This window comes from Oncorhynchus masou, chromosome 25 (genome assembly GCF_036934945.1).
Source record: "Oncorhynchus masou masou isolate Uvic2021 chromosome 25, UVic_Omas_1.1, whole genome shotgun sequence".
Lineage (NCBI taxonomy): Eukaryota > Metazoa > Chordata > Actinopteri > Salmoniformes > Salmonidae > Oncorhynchus > Oncorhynchus masou.
In genome coordinates this window covers 46,337,601-46,360,528 of record NC_088236.1, presented here as the reverse complement: position 1 = coordinate 46,360,528, position 22,928 = coordinate 46,337,601, and the positions used below count along the sequence as shown (strand labels likewise).

General features: G+C 44.1%; 1 protein-coding gene across 6 annotated transcripts in view; it reads right to left on the bottom strand.

Moving 5' to 3' along the window:
- Positions 1-22,928, bottom strand: part of LOC135514402 (rho-related BTB domain-containing protein 2-like) — a 101,958-nt gene that overhangs the window by 16,705 nt on the left and 62,325 nt on the right. For all 6 annotated transcript variants that reach the window (XM_064937864.1, XM_064937865.1, XM_064937866.1 and 3 more), the window contains 4 exons: positions 21,319-21,504; positions 19,300-20,101; positions 18,723-18,942; positions 11,473-11,591 (listed from right to left, as the gene is read on the bottom strand). In XM_064937864.1, coding sequence (XP_064793936.1) covers positions 11,473-11,591; positions 18,723-18,942; positions 19,300-20,101; positions 21,319-21,504 — 1,327 coding nt within the window. The remainder of the gene's footprint in view (positions 1-11,472; positions 11,592-18,722; positions 18,943-19,299; positions 20,102-21,318; positions 21,505-22,928) is intronic.

Here is a 22,928-nt window from a genome sequence, read left to right as displayed (position 1 = left end):
CGCTCTGACAAAGACGCACACTTCTCCACGGGAACCCATCGCTCTGACAAAGACGCAAGCTTCTCCACGCGCACCCATCGCTCTGACAAAGACGCACGCTTCTCCATGCGCACCCATCGCTCTGACAAAGACACACGCTTCTCCACGCGCACCCATCGCTCTGACAAAGACGCACACTTCTCCACGCGCACCCATCGCTCTGACAAAGACGCACACTTCTCCACCCGCACCCATCGCTCTGACAGACACACGCTTCTCCACGCGCACCCATCACTCTGACAAAGACACACGCTTCTCCACGCGCACCCATCACTCTGACAAAGACACACGCTTCTCCACGCGCACCCATCGCTCTGACAAAGACAAAGCACCCATCGCTCTGACAAAGACGCACACTTCTCCACGCGCACCCATCGCTCTGACAAAGACGCACGCTTCTCCACGCGCACCCATCGCTCTGACAAAGACGCACACTTCTCCACGCGCACCCATCGCTCTGACAAAGACGCACGCTTCTCCATGCGCACCCATCGCTCTGACAAAGACGCACGCTTCTCCACGCGCACCCATCGCTCTGACAAAGACGCACACTTCTCCACGCGCACCCATCGCTCTGACAAGTGCTCTCGCCTCCCACGCCCTTTTTCAGAAGTCTCTTTTCAACCTTTCTCTCATTTTGTTTTCCTTTCACTAGTCGAGTTTCACTTCTTCTTTCTTCTTTTCAACCCTGACCACCCCTCTGAGTTATTTTCCTGAATAGAGAGGAGCCTGAAAAACGGTCATTCCAGGGCCTTGCTGCTAAGCAAAGCAACAACAAAGAATTTAACTCCGTTTGAGCGTCTGTGTTAAGTGCTACATCAAGTGTCTTGCCTCTGCTCCATTGAGGCTGGCTCAGAAAATAGCCAGACATTCACCAGGCAGATTTTTATTTTTTATTTCACCTTTATTTAACCAGGTAGGCTAGTTGAGAACAAGTTCTCATTTACAACTGCGACCTAGCCAAGATAAAGCAAAGCAGTGCGACACAAACAACAACACAGTTACACATGGAATAAACAAACATACAATAGAAAAAAATCTATATACAGTGTGTGCAAATGAGGTAAGATTAGAGAAGTAAGACAATAAATAGGCCATGGTGGTGAAGTAATTACAATTTAGCAATTCAACACTGGAGTGAAAGACGTGCAGGAGATGAATGTGCAAGTAGAGATACTGGGGTGCAAAGGAGCAAAAAAATAAATAACAATATGGGAATGAGGTAGTTGGATGAGCTATTTACAGGTGCAATGATCTGTGAGCTGCTCTGACAGCTGATGCTGAAAGTTAGTGAGGGAGATATGAGTCTCCAGCTTCAGTGATTTTTGCAATTCGTTCCAGTAATTGGCAACAGAGAACTGGAAGGAAATGAGGCCAAAGGAAAAATTGGCTTTGGGGGTAACCAGTGAAATATATGGGTGTGCTATGGGTGGGTGCTGCTATAGTGACCAGTGAGCTGAGATATGGAGCCAGAGGAGCCAGTGGGTTTGGCAACGAATTTGAAGAGAGGGCAAGCCAATGAGAGCATACAGGTCGCAGTGGTGGGTAGTATATGGGGCTTTGGTGACAAAACGGATGGCACTGTGATAGACTAAATCCAATTTGCTGAGTAGAGTGTTGAGGGTATTTTGTAAATGACATCGCTGACGTCAAGAATCAGTAGGATAGACAGTTTTACGAGGGTGTTTGGCAGCATGAGTGCACAATGCTTTGTTGGGAAATAGGAGCCAATTCTAGATTTCATTTTGGATTGGAGATGCTTAATGTGAGTCTGGAAGGAGAGATTACAGTCTAACCAGACACCTAGGTATTTGTAGTTGTCCACATATTCTAAGTCAGAACCGTCCAGAGTAGTAATGCCGGACGAGCAGGCAGGTGCGGGCAGAGATCGGTTGAAGAGCACGCATTTAGTTTTACTTGCATTTAAGAGCAGTTGGAGGCCACGGAAGGGGAGTACAACTCCTATTGAAGCTTGTCTGGAGGTTAGTTAACACAGTGTCCAAAGAAGGGCCAGAAGTATACAGAATGGTGTCGTCTGCGTAGAGATGGATCAGCAGCAAGAGCAACATTATTGATGTATACAGAGAAAAGAGTCTGCCCGAGAATTGAACCCTGTGGCACCCCCATAGAGACTGCCAGAGGTCCGGACAACAGGCCCTCCGATTTAACACACTGAACTCTATTAGAGAAGTAGTTGGTGAACTAGGCGAGGCAGTCATTTGAGAAACCAAGGCTGTTGAGTCTGCCGATAAGAATGTGGTGATTGACAGAGTCGAAAGCTTTGGCCAGGTCGATGAATACGGCTGCACAGTATTGTCTCTTATCAATGGCGGTTATGATATCGTTTAGGACCTTGAGAGTGGCTGAGGTGCACCTATGACCAGCTCGGAAACCAGATTGCGTAGCGGAGAAGGTACGGTGAAATTCAAAATGGTTGGTGATCTGTTTGTTAACTAGGCTTTCAAAAGACCTCAGAAAGGCAGGGTAGGATAGAATTAGGTCTGTAACAGTTTGGGTCTAGATTGTCTCCCTCTTTGAAGAGGGGGATGACCACGGCAGCTTTCCAATCTTTGGGGATCTCAGACGATACGAAAGAGAGGTTGAACAGGCTAGTAATAGGAGTTGCAACAATTGCAGCGGATCATTTTAGAAAGAGGGTCCAGATTGTCTAGCACAGCTGATTTGTAGGGGTCCAAATTTCACAACTCTTTCAGAACATCAGCTATCTGGATTTGGGTGAAAGAGAAATGGTGAGGCTTGGGCAAGTTGCTGTGGGGCGCGCAGGGCTGTTGACCGGGGTAGGGGTAGCCAGGTGGAAAGCATGGCCAGCCGTAGAAAAATGCTTATTGAAATTCTCAATTATCATTGATTTATCAGTGGTGACAGTGTTTCCTAGCCTCAGTGCAGTGGGCAGCTGGGAGGAGGTGCTCTTATTCTCCATGGACTTTACAGTGTCCCAGAACTTTTTGGAGTTAGTGCTACAGGATGCAAATTTCTGTTTCTGCAAAGCTAGCCTTTGCTTTCCTAACTGCCTGTGTATATTGGTTCCTAACTTCCCTGAAAAGTTGCATATCGCGGGGGCTATTCGATGCTAATGCATTACGCCACAGAATGTTTTTGTGCTGTTTAAGGACAGTCTTATCTGGAGTGAACCAAGAGCTATATCTGTGCCTGGTTCTACATTTTTTGAATGTGGCACCCTTACTTAAGATGGCCGATTAATTAGGGCCGATTTCAAGTTTTCATAACAATCGGAAATCGGTTTGGCCAATTTTTTTTTTTTACACCTTTATTTAACTAGGCAAGTCGGTGAAGAACACATTCTTATTTTCAATGACGGCCCTGGAAACGGTGGGTTAACTGCCTTGTTCAGGTGCAGAACGACAGATTTTTACCTCGTCAGCTCCGGGATTCAATCTTGCAATCTTACAGTTAACTAGTCCAACGCCCTAACCACCTTCCTCTCATTGCACTCCAAGTTGCTAGCTAGCATTAAACTTATCTAATAAAAAAACAATCAATCAATCAATCATAATCACTAGTTAACTACACATTGGTTGATGATATCACAAGTTTATCTAGCGTGTCCTGCAATGCATATAATCAATGCAACGCAAAGGGATGATTTAACAAAAGCACATTTGCAAAAAAAGCACAATCGTTGTACCTAACCATAAACACCAATGCATTTCTAGAAATCAATACACAGAAGTATATATTTTTAAACCTGCATATTTAGCTAAAAGAAATCCAGGTTAGCAGGCAATATTAACCAGGTGAAATTGTGTCACTTCTCTTGCGTTCATTGCACGTAGAGTCAGGGTATATGCAACAGTTTGGGCAGCCTGGCTCATTGCGAACTAATTTGCCAGAATTTTACATAATTATGACATAACATTGAAGGTTGTACAATGTAACAGGAATATTTAGACTTAGGGATACAACCCGTTAGATAAAATACCGAACGGTTCCGTATTTCACTGAAATAATAAACGTTTTGTTATCGAAATGATAGTTTCCGGATTCGACCATAGTAATGACCAAAACAAATGACCAGAAATAGTCCTATAAATACTATATTAACTACAACCTAAAACCTCTTACCTTGGAATATTGAAGTCTCATGTTAAAACGAACCACCAACTTTCATATGCTTTCATATTCTGAGCAAGGAACATAAACGTTAGCTTTCTTACATTGCACATATTGCACTTTTACTCTCTTCTCCAACACTTTGTTTTTGCATTATTTAAACCAAATTGAACATGTTTCATTATTTATTTGAGGCTAAATGGATTTTAAATTGATGTATTATATTAAGTTAAAATAAGTGTTCATTCAGTATTGTTGTAATTGTCATTATTACAAATAAATAAATAAAAATTGTCTGATTAATCGGTATCGTTTTTTTTTGGTCCTCCAATAATCAGTATCGGTGTTGAAAAATCATAATCGGTCGACCTCTAGTCAACACCCTTCCAGGATACCGGGCCAGGTCGATAAGAAAGGCCTGTTCGCTGAAGTGTTTTAGGGAGTGTTTAACAGTGATGAGGGGCGGTCCCATTAGACCCATTACGGACGCAGGCAATGAGGCAGAGGTGTATTTAGAGGGTTATTTCGAGGGTTCTACCTGGTAGGTTCATTAATCATTTGTGTGAGATTGAGGGCATCTAGCTTAGATTGTAGGACGGCCGGGGTGTTAAGCATGTCCCAGTTTAGGTCACCAAACAGTACGAGCTCTGAAGATAGATGGGGGGCAATCAATTCCCATATGGTGTTCAGTGCACAGCTGGTGCAGAAGGTGGTCGAGAACAAGCGGCAATGGTGAGAGACTTGTTTCTAGAAAGGTGGATTTTTAGAAGTAGAAGCTCAAATTGTTTGGGCACAGACCTGGATAGTATGACAGAACTCTGCAGGCTATCTCTGCAGTAGATTGCAACTCCACCCTCTTTGGCAGGTCTATCTTGTCGGAAAAGGTTATAGTTAGGGATGGACATTTCTGGATTTTTTTGTGGCCTTCCGAAGCCAGGATTCAGACACTGCTAGGACACCCAGGTTGGCAGAGTGTGCTAAAACACTGAATAAAACAAACTTAGGGAGGAGGCTTCTAATTTTAACATGCATGAAACCAAGGCTTTTACGGTTACAGAAGTCAGCAAATGAGAGCGCCTGGGGAATGGGAGTGGAGCTAGGCGCTGCAGGGCCTGGATTAACCTCTACATCACCAGAGGAGGAGTAGGGCTAAAGGCTATAAGAACGGGTCTTCGAGTGCGTTCGGAAGAGAGAGTAAATGGAGCAGGTTTCTGGGTGCGGAAGAATAGATTCAAGGCATAATGTACAGACAAAACTATGGTAGGATGTGAATACAGTGGAGGTAAAACTAGGCATTGAGTGACGATCAGAGAGGGTTTGTCTCTAGGGACACCCTTTAAACCAGATGAGGTCACCACATGTGTGGGAGGTCGAACAAAAGGGCTAGCTAAGGCATATTGAGCAGGGCTGGAGGCTCTATAGTGAAATATGACAATAATCACAAACCAAAACAGCAATGGACAAGGCACACTGACATTAGGGAGAGGCATGCGTAACCGAGTGATCATAGGGACCAGTGTGTAGCTAGGCGAGCTGGAGACACGGCGATTCAGACAGCTAGCATGCCGGGGCTAGCAGAAGGGCCTTAGGGGGACGTCACGACGGAAGAGTCTGTTGTAGCCCCCTCGGACGGTTACGTCGGCAGACCAGTCGTGATGGATCGGCAGGGCTCCGTGTAGGCAGAAAAGGGTCCAGGCCAATTGACAAAATAGGTATTTTACCCCAAGAAATTAACTGATGGACCTCTTCAGCTAACAGTCCGATATACTCTAGACAGCTAGCGGGCCGTGGCTAGCAGGCTAGCGGATGGGCCTTCAGGGGATGTTGCGACGGAGGAGCCTGTTGAAACCCCCTCGGGCAGATTACGTAGGTAGACCAGTCATGATGGATCGATGAGGCTCTGTGTCGGCAGTAAAAGGGATACAGGCCAATTGTCAAAATATGCATTGTAGCCTAAGGAGTATCTGATGGACCTCTTCAGCTAGCCGGGAGATGGGCCTAGCACGAGGCTAGTTCCAGGCTAACTGGTGCTTGCTTCGGGAGACGCGTCTCAGACAGCACGTGGAAATGCATTAGTGACAAGGGGACCCATCTGCCTGCATCAGGCACAATGGCACTGCTCACAACCACAGCCACATTGGTGCCACTCCAACAGAGGCTTTGTCCATGCACCGCAGGGCCTGCCAGCTAAGCAGTGAAAAAGAGGAATGTGTGAGGGTTTTTGTGCCTGAGATTTCAAACTGGGGTGAGTGTGCAACCGTAAGCATCTAGGACTCTATCCCACTATCCTGGCTGCAACACGATATAAATCTCACATGCACACACAATGACGGCTTCACATTGTCCAGTTTCTCAGTCTTTGTTAGATGTGCACCTGGCCACTGCACTGTGCCAGCGAAACGCCATAAAGAGTGCCACAATGGGACAAACATGAAGCTTTCAGGGTTACCATGGATACTGGCAAGCATCTCAGTAGCCTCCACTGTCGACCCCAACCCTCACTGCTTTTAGTGTTTTACAAATGTCCTTATAGACAAAATGACCTCCACCCTGCACCATGACACTGTCCACTCCACCTTAACCCCAACCCACCCTCCTTGTAGATTCTGGCTGTAAGAGCATCTATCGGACCATGCCAGCGTTCTGGGGCTGCTGGCTTCCTGGAAGGGCTGTAACCCAAAGCCTGTAACCATACCTGGGGGATCTAGTTCATCAGAAGGACACAGGCAGCAGACACCCACAGCCCCCAGAGACAGGCGTTCCCCTCCCTGGGTGGGTTGGCCCGGTCCGTAGCCCTGTCCTGGAGGAGTAGTGTTTCTAGAAACCAAGCCATCAGAGAGAAACTGGGGGTAACCGGACACCCCATACAGGGAATACTGACCTGGGTATGGGGCTCGGAGAATCTGGAACCATCCGGGCCACAGTTCCTGATAAGAGAATTCTGTTCTCCTGTTCATTACCCAATTCAATTATATTACTCTCTGTCTGTTATATCAGGATTTGTAAGATACGGATGGAAATGAAAACAGACAGAGGTCCAGCAAAATGGTCAAAAAGGTTTATTCATGGAACGTTCTAAAGTCAAGAATACAAAACAATTCATTTTATACTGACTTCTCACACCCACACATACACACAAACATACACACACACATACACACAAACATACGCACACACGTCCTGCTACGCACACACTGTCTGTCTCACTACCCAGCCAACAGAGATAGTGACCTTGTCCTTGAGACGAACTCCCCGTTCTCTCCCAAATCTCTAGTCAGGTCGTCACCAAGTTCAGACAGTCTGTGTTTAAAATACCATAAAGACGTATTGTTTTACCTTAATTCTGCCTAGGACTACACATTTATTGATTATGATTTCATACATTCTAATCAATTCCATACAATTATATGTTTCAGGGCGTAATATTCGAATCATTCAATTAACAGATCATTCTCACCTATCAGTTCCACAATATCCTGTGTCATGACGTTGGCCTGGGGGTAGGTTTATGACAATCATAAATACCTCTTCCCCCCTTTTTTCCTCTCTCTACCCTACTGATGTTACATTTGCAAACACCTTGGTTAACATAGAGATTCTGGGAACATCAGAAGGTGTGGGGAAATGAACTATATTCTTGTAATCCGACCAATTGAACATATGCGGTGGTATTTAATCAATATGATGTCAGTTCGGTTGTCATCTGAGACATTCTCATCAATGATAAGATGACATAAACTCTACAGTGGAAAGTCTACACATCAGAGTTATCGGATTCACATGGAATTGTTGTTCAATTTAAATGTTTGAATATGAAATTATTCGTGATGGAATGAAATGTGATTTTTGCTTCTAAAATGTGAGATTTGGGTTTTCACAAGGTAGGGCTCTGCTCAATCAGTGGCCCGCCCCTGTGAAGGGACATGGGCTGTAAAACTTTTCAAACACGCCCTCCTCTCCCTTCCTATATAAAGCCTTGACGACAATATAACCTAAAATCTCTCTTCCGAGGATGTGAGGACGACGGTCTGATGTCAGAATGGTTCAGATAATAACTAGAGAACGAAGCCAACATCAGCGTGAGCTTTGGTTGCGAATGGTATGAACGTTGAATTCTTATTCACGACAGAAGTGATACCTCCTAGCCGTTGAGTTAGCAACAGCAGCTGCAAACGCAGGTTAGGAAGGAACAGACAGAGTATTCCGTCTACCACACAACGACGTTACTACAACGTATCTAATTACTAGCAGAGACATTCTTCAAAGGACTTCGTTGGGCAACACGCCTTCCATCTACCAAAAACCTACGGAAGCGCATCTCAGATTAAATATTTATTGCATTTCCCTTTTCCAAATGGGTGGTAATTTAGAATGCATAAGATTCTGTACTTACGATAGCACAGATTCACCCTTTGTTCCTCAGTCTTCCTGCTCTTTCACTCAAACCCAGCCCTTTTCTTTTGTGTAACCTGCTGTCATATCTGTTCCGCCCGCTAGGGACGTGTTTCCTTTATGACGTAATTTGTAATCATGTTATGATTAATTATGTGTATGTGTAATTATTTGTGATTAGTTGGGTAGTAAATAAATAATTAAACCCAATTTTGTATTGCTGACTCAACTTGTTAGCCAGGGTTCGTGCAGATAAGCAAGAATTTACAACTTTCGGATGAGACTGAATTAAGATGACGATTAATATTGACTGCTATTGATGCAAAATATTACTAGGTCTTTAAGAGTTTATTTGGAAGACAGCTCTATAAATATTATTTTGTGGTGCCCCGACTCTCTAGTTAATTACATTTACATTATTAACTCAATCAGGTAATATTAATTACGGAGAAATTACTTTATAGAATAGCATGTCATATCACTTAATCCGGCATAGCCAAAGACACAACACCTGTGTTCTAGCTGTTCTAGTGTTCTACTATATATAGCCTGTTGTGTGTTCCTGGATTGTTTCTCATGTACTGCTCATGGGTAGCTCTCTAAAGTGAATGTCATGTTACACCGTTGTCTTGGGGGCAAATGTCAAAGGAAAAAGAGCTCCCTTTGCGATACATACTGTCTGCTACTCTACCATCTCTCTCAGCCTCCCTCAATAGCCTCTTCTTGATCAGTATGTTGATACCAGGCAGGAATGCAGGCGGTATGTGTGGTTAGTGCTGTGATATGAAATTCTCACGATTCCTCTTGTCCAGCAAGTATGTGTAGACAGGAAATGAAACAGGAAGTCCCGAGGTGAGTCTGCTCAGACGCGGAACCCTGTCTGCCTGCTGCTTTAAGCCACTCATCTGGCTGTACTCCAGGCCAGTACTCTATTTATTGTCAGTTAGCGTGGCAGCTAACTCTGTGAGCCCTAAGAGGTGAAATAGGTTAATAGATTGGAATGCAGAATAAGGCTGTTATGGTGACCGTATTACTGCCCTAATGTTTAGTCATGGTAATTAGGCTTCTCCAAGCTCTGATGCTGCTGATGGTCATTAGTAGCCTACCAAACTTGCTAACTGCCTGGAACTCTGCACTCTATTGTCCCTCTAATCACTCTGACATCAATGCAAATGTGATCAAACACTTCTATAGGCTATGTAATTGTGTGAGAAAACAGAGTTTTGATGGCCTCTATTAAAAAGAGGAGGATCCCATCAGCTTTCTATAGGCTAGGTTTACAAAATATTATTCATCAACTTTTCTAATATTAAGCATGTTGATTCGCTTTAACACAGGAACACAGCGTACCTGGCTGGCATGAAAACAAACCATGGGAAAAGCGTCCTCTATTCGCTATTTAAGTGCATAGATGACATGTATTTTTTTTCTCATGCCCCTGTTCCGAGACAGGTGCATGATAATGGTTCATTCTAAATCAAAACAAATTTCACACATATTATTGTGAATTAAATGAAGAACAGTTTGATGGGTGACAATATTAGCCTATCACTTGTGAATGGTGTATTATCACTTGTGAATGATGCCCTGCTTGCGCATTATTAAAGGCATGAAACAGCGCATACCTGTTTTTTGTGCAACTTTTTCAAATCATACTCGCACACCTCATGTATCCTAGCCCATAGGCCTATATGTTTTATATCACAACTAAATGGCCAAAAAACGTCTTAAAATTAAAGCACATTAATCCGCTTTATAACCAGTGTAAAGCTTAACTGGCTGTGTATGAGTTTCAAATTTGGACAAGATCATTTTCACCATAAAAATGCACCTTTATAATAAAGCATTACATGCATAATCGCATTTGCAATCACTTTCAGAACAGTGTTTTCCCGCTAATTGATAGCATTTTGGAACATTGGCCCCTTTAGCCTACTTTAGCCTAGTGCATATTGCTGCCCTTATAATGTGGAAAAAAATTGGCTAATAATACATCAAAATTTTAAGCTAAACAATCAACCTCATTGCTTTTAAATGTTTTTGGGATGCAAGTGGTTGTATTAATTTGGCATCTATCACATCCCACAACTGTCCCAGAGTATGTTTGGAGTATTTATTTCTTGCACAGAAGTTGACCAGTAGAAAAATAAGCAAATAATGGCACGGTATTCTAAGCAAATCTTGTCTGCTAAATGAAACAGTGTAGCCCACAGCCAGATGGCATCGCCATATCAGGACCTAACATAAGGCCAACTCAGAGTATGCTATTCTGTTCTTCTGAAATAGACTACATTTTCTTCATGCCATGTTTCTTTAAACCTGTCTAAAATAAATAATGGATTTATTGTGATGGTGTAGGCTATATCAAATGGATTTATTCTAATTTTTAAAATGTAGATGTTCCAAAGGTCTGGTTCAGTAGCTTGTAGGCTATGCGTGGAAGCCAGGAGATGCTAAACGTGTTTAAGCAAATTACAGGTCAATTACCGTGAGACCAGCGGTTATTTGCTTGACAATCACCAGCTCATGTGTCCAACACAATAATAAGTTCCCCACACATTTAGCTTTAGCTAACACTTTGATATTTCTCCTACTGTTAGGTTCAACTGGGAAATGTGTGTCTGGTTTGACATTGTAACCCCAGCATCTCTCTCTCTTAAGGGCAAAAAAACTAATTGCGATTTCATTTAACCAAATATTGCGATTGGACTTGAACTGTGTTGCTCGAGTGACAGGGAGTGAGGCTTGGTGTGTGTGGGAAGCAGCCGCAAGAGGAGAGAGGGAGACGTCGAAAAGAGCAAACCATGAAAATGGACGTTACACATGGATGAGTGGCGTTTGAAAATATTGCATGCAATATGGATCTCTTGCGATATGGATATTGCGTATGTCAAGATTGCAATTTCGATGTGCATTTCGATTATTTGTGCAGTCTGACTCCTGACTCACCTCCTCAATGTAGCTCTCCATGAAGGATCCCCGGAACATGGCCGCCATCCAGTCGCAGCTGGAGATGAGCAGGGGCTTGTGGGCCGGCAGGTATCCATCGTCCAGGTGGAACACCACATCTAAAACCAGGGGGAGGGAAAAGACTGAGCACTCATCTCGGAGTGAGCCACAGAGTCAAGGCTACAGAAAGACGGGAAGACAGATGGACAGACACAAACACACAGACAAACGCAGACAGACAGATGCACACAGAGACATAGAGAGAGTTGGACAGAGCATGAGAAAAATCGACAAACGGGAGGGATAGGGTGGCACACAGTGACCATCAGAGTTTAGATACTAAGTTTGAAACCTATATATACACACACTTGAAGGGCTCGAACTGTCCCTTTATTCTGTTGGAGGCCGAAAGATGTCCTTCTAAAGAAGAAGCATTCTATAAAAAAATCTAAACCAATCCCTCGGGCAGACCTATAGGCCTCGCCAATCTTCATAGGGCATAGAAACCACTGGAGCGTGTAAATAATTTATATTCAGGAGGTACACTACATGACCAAATGTATGTGGACACCTGCTCGTCGAACATCTCATTCCAAAATTATGGGTATTAAATATGGAGTTGGTCCCCTATTTCCTTCTATAAACAGCCTCCACTCTTCTGGGAAGGTTTTCCACTAGATGTTGGAACATTGCTTTTGGGACTTGCTTCCATTCAGCCACAAGAGCATTAGTGAGGTCGGAACACTGATGTTGGTCGATTAGGCCTGGCTCGCATTGGATCACAAAAAAATACAACTTTTACATTAGCTTGTAGTTTACCAATAAAATGGTCTGATGGTGAAGTGGAAATACTCATTCAATCATATCCCGAAAGAAAAAAATGATCTCAAAACAATACATTTGAATAGAAAGTTAGCAAAAATAGTTAAGGTCTTGTTACAGTCGAAAGGAAAATTTTTTTTTTTGGAAAACTCACCCTGATTAACTCTTAGTCATATCCCAGTTTACCCATTTGCTTATGGCCTTGCATGCACCTAGAGACTTGTTTTTGAAATTATATGAGCAAAAATGTTTCAATTTTACTTGGAACGGCATGCCAGACACCTTGGCAACGATTACAGCATCGAGCCTTGGGAAGGACGCTACAAGCTTGGCACACCTATATTTGGGGAGTTTCTCCCATTCTTCTCTGCAGATGCTCACAAGCTCTGTCAGGTTTGATATGGAGCTTTGTTGCACAACTATTTTCAGGTCTCTCCAGAGAGGTTTGATTGGGTTCAAGTCTGGGGTCTGGCAGGGCCAATCAAGGACATTGAGACTTGTCCCGAAGCCACTCCTGCGTTGTATTGGCTGTGTGCTTAGGGTCGTGGTCCTGTTGGAAGGTGAACCTTCGCATCAGTCTGAAGTCCTGAGCACTCTGGATCAGGTTCTCATCAATGATCTCTCTGTACTTTGCTCCATTCATCTTTCCCTTGATCCTGACCAGTTTCCCAGTCCCTGCCTCTGAAATTCATCCCCACAGAATGATGCTGCAACCACCATGCTTTACCATAGGGGTGGTGCCAGATTTCCTCCAGACGTGACACTTGGCATTCAGAACAAAGAGTTCAATCTTGTTTCTCATGGTCTGAGAGTCCTTCAGGTGCCTTTTGGTAAACTCCAAGCGGGATGTCATGTGCCTTTTACTGAAGAGTGGCTTCCGTCTCGCAACTCTACCATAAAGGACTGATTGCTGGAGTGTTGCAGAGAGGGTTGTCCTTCTGGAAGATTCTCTCATCTCCACAAAGGAATTCTAGAGCTCTGTCAGAGTGACCATCGGGTTCTTGGTCACCTCCCTGACCAAGGCCCTTCTCCCCCGACTGCTCAGTTTGGCTGGGCAGCCAGTTCTAGGAAGAGTCTTGATGGTTCCAAACTTCTTCCATTTAAAAATGATAGAGGCCACTGTGTTCTTGGTGACCTTGAATTCTGCAGAAATGTTTTCGTACCCTTCCCCAGATCTGTGTCTCGACACAATCCTGTCTCGGAGCTATAGAGACAATTTCTTCAACATCATGGCTTGGTTTTGGCTCTGACATGGACTGTCAACTGTGGGACCTTATATAGACAGGTGTGTGCCTTTCCAAATCATGTCCAATCAAATTAATTTACCACAGGTGGACTCCAATCAAGTTGTAGAAACATCTCAAGAATGATCAATGGAAACAGGACGCACTTGAGCTCAATTTTGAGTCTCATAGCAAAGGGTCTGAATACTTATGTAAATAAGGTATTTGTTTTTATTTTATACATTTGCAAACCATTTCTAATAAGCTGTTTTCGCTTTGTTATTATGGTGTATTGTGTGTGGATTGCTGAGGATATTTTAATTATTTAATCCATTTTAGAATAAGGCTGTAACGTAACAAAATGTGGAAAAGGTCAAGGGGTCTGAATACTTACCGAATGCACTGTATATATTGAATATGAACTCAGAGGGTAGAAACGATTAAATATTAAAGCATTATACCTTTCATTAAAGGCTTCAGTCATGCAAAAGTTATAATTAATTCCGACCTGGTTCTTTAGCAGACTAGAACGAATGTCTCAACCCATGTTCAAGAATGCCCTTTATTCAGATTACAACATCTCACTTTTGGTTATTTGAAAATGTAATTAGCTCCAAAATATTGCTATTTTTAAAACAAGCCATAGAAAGTTGGTTGCAATTTCAGTTTAATCCACCAGAAAATACAGAACATTTATTCCAACAAATATTACGGTTAAACTAAAATATACTGCTGGTTGAGAGAATGCCAAAAGTGTGCAAAAATGTCATCAAGGTGGCGACTTTGAAGAATATCAAATGTATTTTGATTTATTTAACAATGTTTTGGTTACTACATGATTCTATGTGTGTTATTTCATAGTTTCAATGTCTTCACTATTTTTCTACAATGTAGAAAATAGTAAAATAAAGAAAAACCCTGGAATGAGAAGGTGTGTCCACACTGGTACTGTATGTACAGTTGAAGTCGGGGGTTTACATACACCTGAGCCAAATACATTTAAACTCACAATTTTTTCACAATTCCTGTCTTAGGTCGGTTAGGATCAGCACTTTATTTTAAGAATGTGAAATGTCAGAATAATAGTAGAGAGAGTGATTTCTTTCAGCTTTTATTTCTTTCATCACATTCCCAGTGGGTCAGAAATGTACATACACCCAATTAGTATTTGGTAGCAATGCCTTTAAATTGTTAAACTTGGGTCAAACGTTTCGGGTCGCTTCCACAAGCTTCCCACAATACGTTTGGTGAATTTTGGCCCATTCCTCCTGACAGAGCTGGTGCAACGGAGTCGGGTTTGTAGGCCTTCTTGATCACACACGCTTTTTCAGTTCTGCCCACAAATTTTCTATAGGATTGAGGTCAGGGCTTTGTGATGGCCACTCCAATACCTTGACTTTGTTGTTCTTAAGCCATTTTGCCACAACGTTGGAAGCATGCGTAGCGTCATTGTCCATTTGGAAGACCCATTTGCAACCAAGCTTCAACTTCCTGACTGATGTCTTGAGATGTTGCATCAATACATCCACAGAATTTTCCTGCCTCATGATGCCATCTATGTGTGAAGTGCACCAGTCCCTCATGCAGCAAAGCACCCCCACAAGATGTTGCTGCCACCCCGTGCTTCACGGTTGGGATGGTGTTCTTTGGCTTGTAAGCCTCCCCCTTTTTCCTCCAAACATAACGATGGTCATTATGGCCAAACAGTTCTATTTTTGTTTCATCAGACCAGAGGACATTTTTTACGATCTTTGTCCCCATATGCAGTTGCAAACCACAGACTGGCTTTTTTATGGCGGTTTTGGAGCAGTGGCTTCTTCCTTGCTGAGCGGCCTTTCAGGTTATGTTGATATAAGACTCATTTTACTGTGGATATTGATACCTTTGTACCTGTTTCCTCAGGCATCTTCACAAGGTCCTTTGTTGTTGTTCTGGGATTGATTTGCTCTTTTCACACCAAAGTATGTGCATCTCTGGGAGACAGAACGTGTCTCCTTCCTGAGTAGTATGACAGCTGTATGATCCCATGGTGTTTATACTTGTGTACTATTGTTTGTACAGATGAACATGGTACCTTCAGGAGTTTGGAAATTGCTCCCAAGCATGAACAAATGTCTTTTTTGGGGGCTGATTTCTTTTCATTGTCACATGATGTCAAGCAAAGAGGCACTGATTTTGAAGGTAGGCCTTTAAATGCATTCACAGGTACACCTCCAATCGTCTCAAATGAGTCAATTAGCCTATCAAAAGCTTTGCAAGCCATGATATCATTTTCTGTAATTTTCCAAACTGTTTAAAAGGCACAGTCAACTTAGTTTATGTAAACTTCTGACCCACTGGAATTGTGATACAGTGAATTACAAGTTACAAGTGAAATAATATGTCTGTAAACAATTGTTGGAACAATTACTTGTGTCATGCACGAAGTAGATGTCCTAACTGACTTGCCAAAACTAAAGTTTGTTAACAAGAAATTTGTGGAGATATAAAAAAAATACTTTTCATGACTCCAACCTAAGTGTATGTAAACTTCCGACTTCAACTGGATTTGATATAAACTCAACGAAAAAAGAAAGGTCCTCTCACTGTCAACTGCGTTTATTTTCAGCAAATTTAACATGTGTAAATAGTTGTATGATCATAACAAGATTCAACAACTGAGACATAAAATGAACAAGTTCCACAAACATGTGACTAACAGAAATGGAATAATGTGTCTTTGAACAAGGGGGGGTTAAAATAAAAGTAACAGTCAGTATCTGGTGTGGCCACCAGCTGCATTAAGTACTGTAGTGCATCGCCTCCTCATGGACTGCACCAGATTTGCCAGTTCTTGCTGTGAGACGTTACCCCACTCATCCACCATGGCACCTGCAAGTTCCTGGACATTTCTGGGGGGAATGGCCCTAGCCCTCACTCTCCGATCCAACAGGTCCCAGACGTGCTCAATGGGATTGTGATCCAGGCTCTTTGTTGGCAATGGCAGAACACTGACATTCCTGTCTTGCAGGAAATCACACACAGAACGAGCTGTATGGCTGGTGGCATTGTCATGGTGGAGGGTCACAATGAGCCTGCAGGAAGGGTACCACATGAAGGAAGAGGATGTCTTCCCTGTAACGCATACCGTTGAGATTGCGTGCAATGACAACAAGCTCAGTCCGATGATGCTGTGACACACCGCCCCAGACCATGAAGGACCCTCCACCTCCAAATCGATCCCGCTCCAGAGTACAGGCCTCGGTGTAACACTTATTCCTTAAGCGATAAACGGGAATCCCACCATCACCCCTGGTGACACAAAACCGTGACTAGTCAGTGAAGAGCACTTTTTGCCAGTCCTGTCTGGTCCAGCGATGGTGGGTTTGTGTCCATAGGCAACGTTGTTGCCGGTGAGGTCTGGTGAGGACCTGCCTTACAACAGGCCTACAAGCCCTCAGTCCAGCCTCTCTCAGCCTATTGTGGACAGTCTGAGCACTGATGGAGGGATTGTCCGTTCCTGGTGTAACTCGGGAAGTTGTTGTTGCCATCCTGTACCTGTACCTGTCCCGCAGTTGTGATGTTCGGATGTACCGATCCTGTGCATGTGTTGTTACACGTGGTCTGCCACTGCGAGGACGATCAGCTGTCCGTCCTGTCTCCCTGTTGCGCGGTCTTAGGCGTCTCACAGTACAAACATGGCAATTTATTGCCCGGACCACATCTGCAGTCCTCATTCCTCATTGAAGCATGCCTAAGGCACGTTCACGCAGATGAGCAGGGACCCTGGGCATCTTTCTTTTTGTGTTTTTCAGAGTTAGTAGAAAGGCCTATTTAGTGTCCTAAGTTTCCATAACTGTGACCTTAATTGCCTACCGTCTGTAAGCTGTTTGTGTCTTAACGACCGTTCCACAGGTGCAAGTTCATTAATTGTTTATGGTTCATTGAACAAGCATAGGAAACCGTGTTTAAACCTTTTACAACGAAGATCTGTTCAGTTATTTGGATTGTTACGAATTATCTTTGAAAGACAGGGTCCTAAAAAGAGACGTTTCTTTTTTTGCTGAGTTTATATTTACAAAACAAATATATGGGGGATTGAAAATGAAGCAGACAATTACCTTGATGGAAGCCACAATCTATTTGCTACAATGATCTGCTCCCTAAAAATACAAAAATCAACTTTACAGTTGGCACTATGAATTGGGGCAGGTAGCATTTTCCTGGCATCCGCCAAACCCAGGTTTGTCTGCCAAACTGCCAGATGGCGAAGTGGGATTCAGCACTCCAGAGAACGGTTTCCACTGCTCCAGAGTCCAATGGCAGCGAGCTTTATATCACTCCAGCCGACGCTTGTTCAGTTCTTGTGCTGACGTTTGGAACTGAGGACAGACGATTTTTACTCGCTATGCGCTTCAGCACTCAGAGGTCCCGTTCTGTGAGCTTGTGCGTCCTACCACCTCGCGGCTGAGCCGTTGAAGCCCCTAGATGTTTCCACTTCACAATAACAGCATTTACAGTTGACCGGTGCAGCGCAAGCAGGGCAGAAATTTGACTTACTGACTTGTTGGAAAGGAGGCATACTATGACGGTGCCACGTTGAAAGTCACTGAGCTCTTCGGTAAGGCCATTTTGCTGCCAATGTTTTGTCTATGGAGATTACATGGCTGTGTGCATTTTTTTTACACCTGTCAGCAACAGGTGTGGCTGAAATAGCCGAATCCACTAAATTGAAGGGGTGTCCATAGACTTTCTGTGTATATTGAAAAAGAAATACCCACGGAAACAGACACAATGACTATAAAATAAGAATTGTGGTATGCCAGCTGATGGTAGAAAAGTCTACAGTTACTTTAGAGATGGTATAGGAGTCTCACCTTGAGGTAAATACTATAGCCAACATGCACACACACGAACCAGAAATAAGTGACGTAAAGAAACACATGGGCACGGCACACATACGGAGAAAGCAGAGAAGCTCAGCGACACATATTTAGATCGATGACACCAAATGAAGGACAGGACACACAAACAAAATATTGCAGATAGGAAAAGCAATATCTTGGCCACAGATCCAGATGTGTGAATTCATGGGAGAATATTGGAATAAAGTGGGAATGCTAAACGTGCTGTACACACACACACACACACACAAACGCACGGAAACACATGCACACTAGCTCTGAGAACGCAGTATGACAAGGCAAGTGGGGGCAGTGTGTTTACCGGCGAAGGTACCCTTGCTGAGGCACTCTTTGATGCGGTTGGCTCGGCGGACATGGAAGGCCTTGGTGATCTCCTGGTTCATGAAGCTTTCACGGTTCAGCACGTTGGCCACCATCATCCTCAGGTCAAACACCTCCAGCAGCTCGGCGATGGTGGCCACCTGCATCAGGCCCCCTCGGCTCTCGTCCAGACTGCCTGTGTACAGGTACTGCAGCACCGCCTGGAACCACGGCAAAGTAGAAAAAATAATCAACACCCTCTCGGAATTGAGTATTAAGCCAAGCAGTGGTATAAATTAAGTTAATAAACACCATTTGATGTGTTTGGATTAACTTCACTTTAAATGACCTTTAATTCTCCTTTAAAATGTCTTTGTTGCCCTAAAATGTGTTATGGTTGGAATGACCAGTAGAGGACATTCTTCACAGTGAACTAAAATGATTATACAACCCTGGAACAGTGATGGGAATGGGAACCTCACGGTGTAGCTGGTTTTGCATGATTTAATATAGTGATTTAGCAGACGCTATTATTCAAAGCATCTTGCAAGACTTGTTTTGTTGGTATCTGATCTTACCTGGAAGGGTTCTTCCTGTATGAGGCCGTCCATGGAGACCACAGTCATGAGGCGAAGTCGCCCCGTCTCAGGGTCAGCTATGTGCTCCAGGTACACACTCAGGAAGCCCCTCCCCCATCCCGAGAGGCCACGGCCGGCTCCCAGGGGCCCCAGAGGGCACTGGCTCCTGGCGGGGAGGGCGTTATCACTTTTGGAAGTCCTCAGGGAGCCCTGCTGGAGCATGGGTGGCCGTTTGAGTCCCCTGGCGCCCCCCTCCCCCTCCTTATCGATGTCCAAGCTCTTCGTGCGCCCCGCCTGCTCTTTGGCCCCTCTCCTGCTCTGCTCGTCCTCCTCCCCGCTCTCGGCTCGCTCCTCTCCCTCCCAATCTGACTCAGTAGCCAGCAGGTCCAGGGTGAAGAGGTCATAGAACTTGGAGCAGGATGTGGCCAGGTAGACTTTGTGTGCGAAGACGCGCGTGGCACCGCCCTGGAGGAGGAAGAGGACGTCGGCGCACAGCGACTGGCAGAAGAGGGAATCAGGGGCCTCTCCATCGATGGGAGGGGGGTCGGGGATGCCAACCACAGGGCGAGGGGGACGGGGGGGCAGGAACGGGGCCTGGAGGAGGGGCCGCTGGACTCTCTTCAGGTGGGACTTCCAGAACTGGAGGTGGCGACGGGAGATAAGGGCAGAACGGATAGCATTGTCGAACACATCCTTTACCCCAAACTGGGCCACGATGCTGGTCTCAAAGTAGGGAATGCCCAGCTCCTTTGCCACCTCGTGGCCTCTCTCTGGAGGTAGGATGTCTGTAGGCTTGATGGGTCTGAGGACAAAGGGAGAGGGTTAGAGAATTAGCAGAGAGATAGATATCTAATGAAATGATTGTGCTAGAACTGTGCTATCGTGGGCTGTAACAATAACAAGGAAAGAAACTATGGACAGACAGAAGGCTGGACAGGTATGTTTGCGATTCAATCAAATGCCAAACATCCAGCCAATGGATGTGATGGAACTGCTGCGGTCAAGGTGGTCCAGACCTGGGTTCAAAAACTATTTTAAGTATTTCAATTACTTTCAAAGAGTCAAATATTGCCATGTATTTGAAAATACTGAAATACACAGACAAGTGTATTTTCAAACACAAATATTTAAATATTACATTTGTTCCCTGGTCTGTTTTTGTCCTGGGGGATACTTGAGATATATTTGGAAACAAATATTGTTGGCTATTTTAAAATGATGGTAAGTTTCAAATAGTAGGTCTATTTCTAGGAAATTATTTGAAAATACTTTCAAATACTTCAAATAAAAGTAGTTGGATTTGGGCACATTACTTGAAAATAAAAATGTAAAATAAAAAAGTAAATATGCTTAGAATGGATGGGTGACAATTTACAGGCTCCTAACCAACTGTGCTATTGTGTGTGTTTTTTCGTATATTATTTTGTACATAATGTTGCTGCTACCGTCTCTTATGACCGAAAACAGCTTCTGGATATCAGATCAGCGATTACTCACCTTGAACTGCACCAACAAGCTATCATGTTCAAACACACCAAGACAGTCGTGAAGAGGGCATGACAAAACCTTTTACCCCCCCAGGACACTGAAAAGATTTGACATGGGTCCCCAGATCCTCTAGAAGTTCTACAGCTGCACCATCGAGAGGATCCTGACCAGTTGAATCACCGTCTGGCATCTGACTGTAAGGCGCTAGAGGGTAGTGCATACTGCCCCCCCCCCCCCCCCGTGATTTTACACTGCTGCTCCTCGCTGTTTATTATCTAACCTGTACCCCCGCACATAGCCTCGGTATTGTTATTTGCTTGTGTTACTTTTTATTTTTTACTTTGGTTTATTTAGTAAATATTTTCTTGACTCTATTTCTTGAACTGCATTGTTGGTTAAGAGCTTGTAAGTAAGCATTTCACAATAAGGTCTACACCTGTTGTATTTGGCGCATGTGACAAATACGATTTGATTTTAAACCCAGGTCTGACATGGACCGTCTCAGGAAGACCGGGGTGATTGTGGTCTTACTTGGCCAGGGGTCTGCGGGCGCGGTTGACAGCCTCCAGGTCGGCATAGCGCAGGTCCAGCTGGCAGCCCACCAGGATGATAGGGGTGCGGGGGCAGAAGTGCTTAATCTCAGGGTACCACATGGTGCGGACGTGGCGCAGGGAGTTGGGGTTGGCCAGGGAGAAACACAGCACCACCACGTCAGACCTGTGCCACACACCAATAAGAGAGGTAGAGAGGAGGGCGAGACAGTTGGGGAAAGGAGGGAGGGAGTAAGAGAGAGAGATGGAAGTACATTCCTGGAGGTCAAAAACATGTCTGAAAAGAGTCTGCACTAGTGCTGCTAGGGCACAGTGAATATGGATGGCGACACTGAGCGGGCTGGGGCGTGAGGTCATAGGGTTGTGTGTGTGTGTGTCATGTCTACATGCCTCTGAGGCTGGTGGGCTATGAAGCCCCTTTCTCTCTCTTATGTAAGCCCACTCTGAGCTCTGAGGCTGTAAGGCTGCCAATGCCACAGAAAGTGGCTAATAATAGAGCAACACACACACACACACACACACACACACACACACACAAACAATAGCTACAGTGCAGTATCAGCTACTTACTTCCTCAGCCAGTCAGTGCGATGGGCCAGGCTGACAACAGGACTTAAGGCTGTTCTCAACCACTAGTGTCTCTGAGGCACGGCTCTGACGGGCATGTGTGTGTGGCTTCCCATATGTGAATGAATATGCCAGCTACCACATAACCAGCACAGCACAGCACTAAGGGAGCCTCTCCACTCTTCCCTGATTTCAGACTAAACAGAGCACTCCGTTATAGTGGCAATGGAAATGGACTTCAGTAAAGATAAATAGGCTAATTGTTATATTTTATTGGGATTTATCCAGGGTCAAAACATGGAATTCACTAAATATATTATAATAATTGAATCAATAAGTAGGGCTGTGACGGTCATAGAATTTTGGATGACAGTAATTGGTATAATGGCATAATTGGGTGGACCATTGTGAGTGTATCTATAGGAGCGAAAAAGGAATTAAAAGCAGGAAGTCAAAGAAGGAAGTGTATCCATCAATATGTGCTGATAATATTGTTGATTCAACTTAGACATTACAAAAAATTACATTCCATTGCATGAGCCTCATAAGTCAACATAATTAGAATTAACATTCTACATTTCAGCACGGAGCAACAAAGTTTTAGTACGTTGTTAAGATTCCATGTTACCGCAGAAATGGACTCAACTGCAGGAATGTCCCGCTGACCCGTCTTCAGTCAGCTGTTCGTTCCATAATCATTGGTTACACAGTTATACAGTAATTATGCCGGCCCTCAGGCCAACAACCATGGTCAGATTAATGTTTTTTCAAAAGGGTTATTAACCCATAAGTGTCTAAATCCTGTCTAAGCTGGCAGGGGAGTGTGTGTGTGTGTGTGTGTTCTACTAAGCTATATGGCAGCCTTTCTTGAATAATGGGTTGCGACATGTCAGAGTAAATGTATAATTATTTCATGAAATGATTTGGCCAACTGCAACTGCACTCTCTGTTCAGTGTGCTCTGATTAGCAGTGTTTTCTCTACTCAGTTTGGCAGCTGCGTCAGTGGACGGGAGATCCCAGTG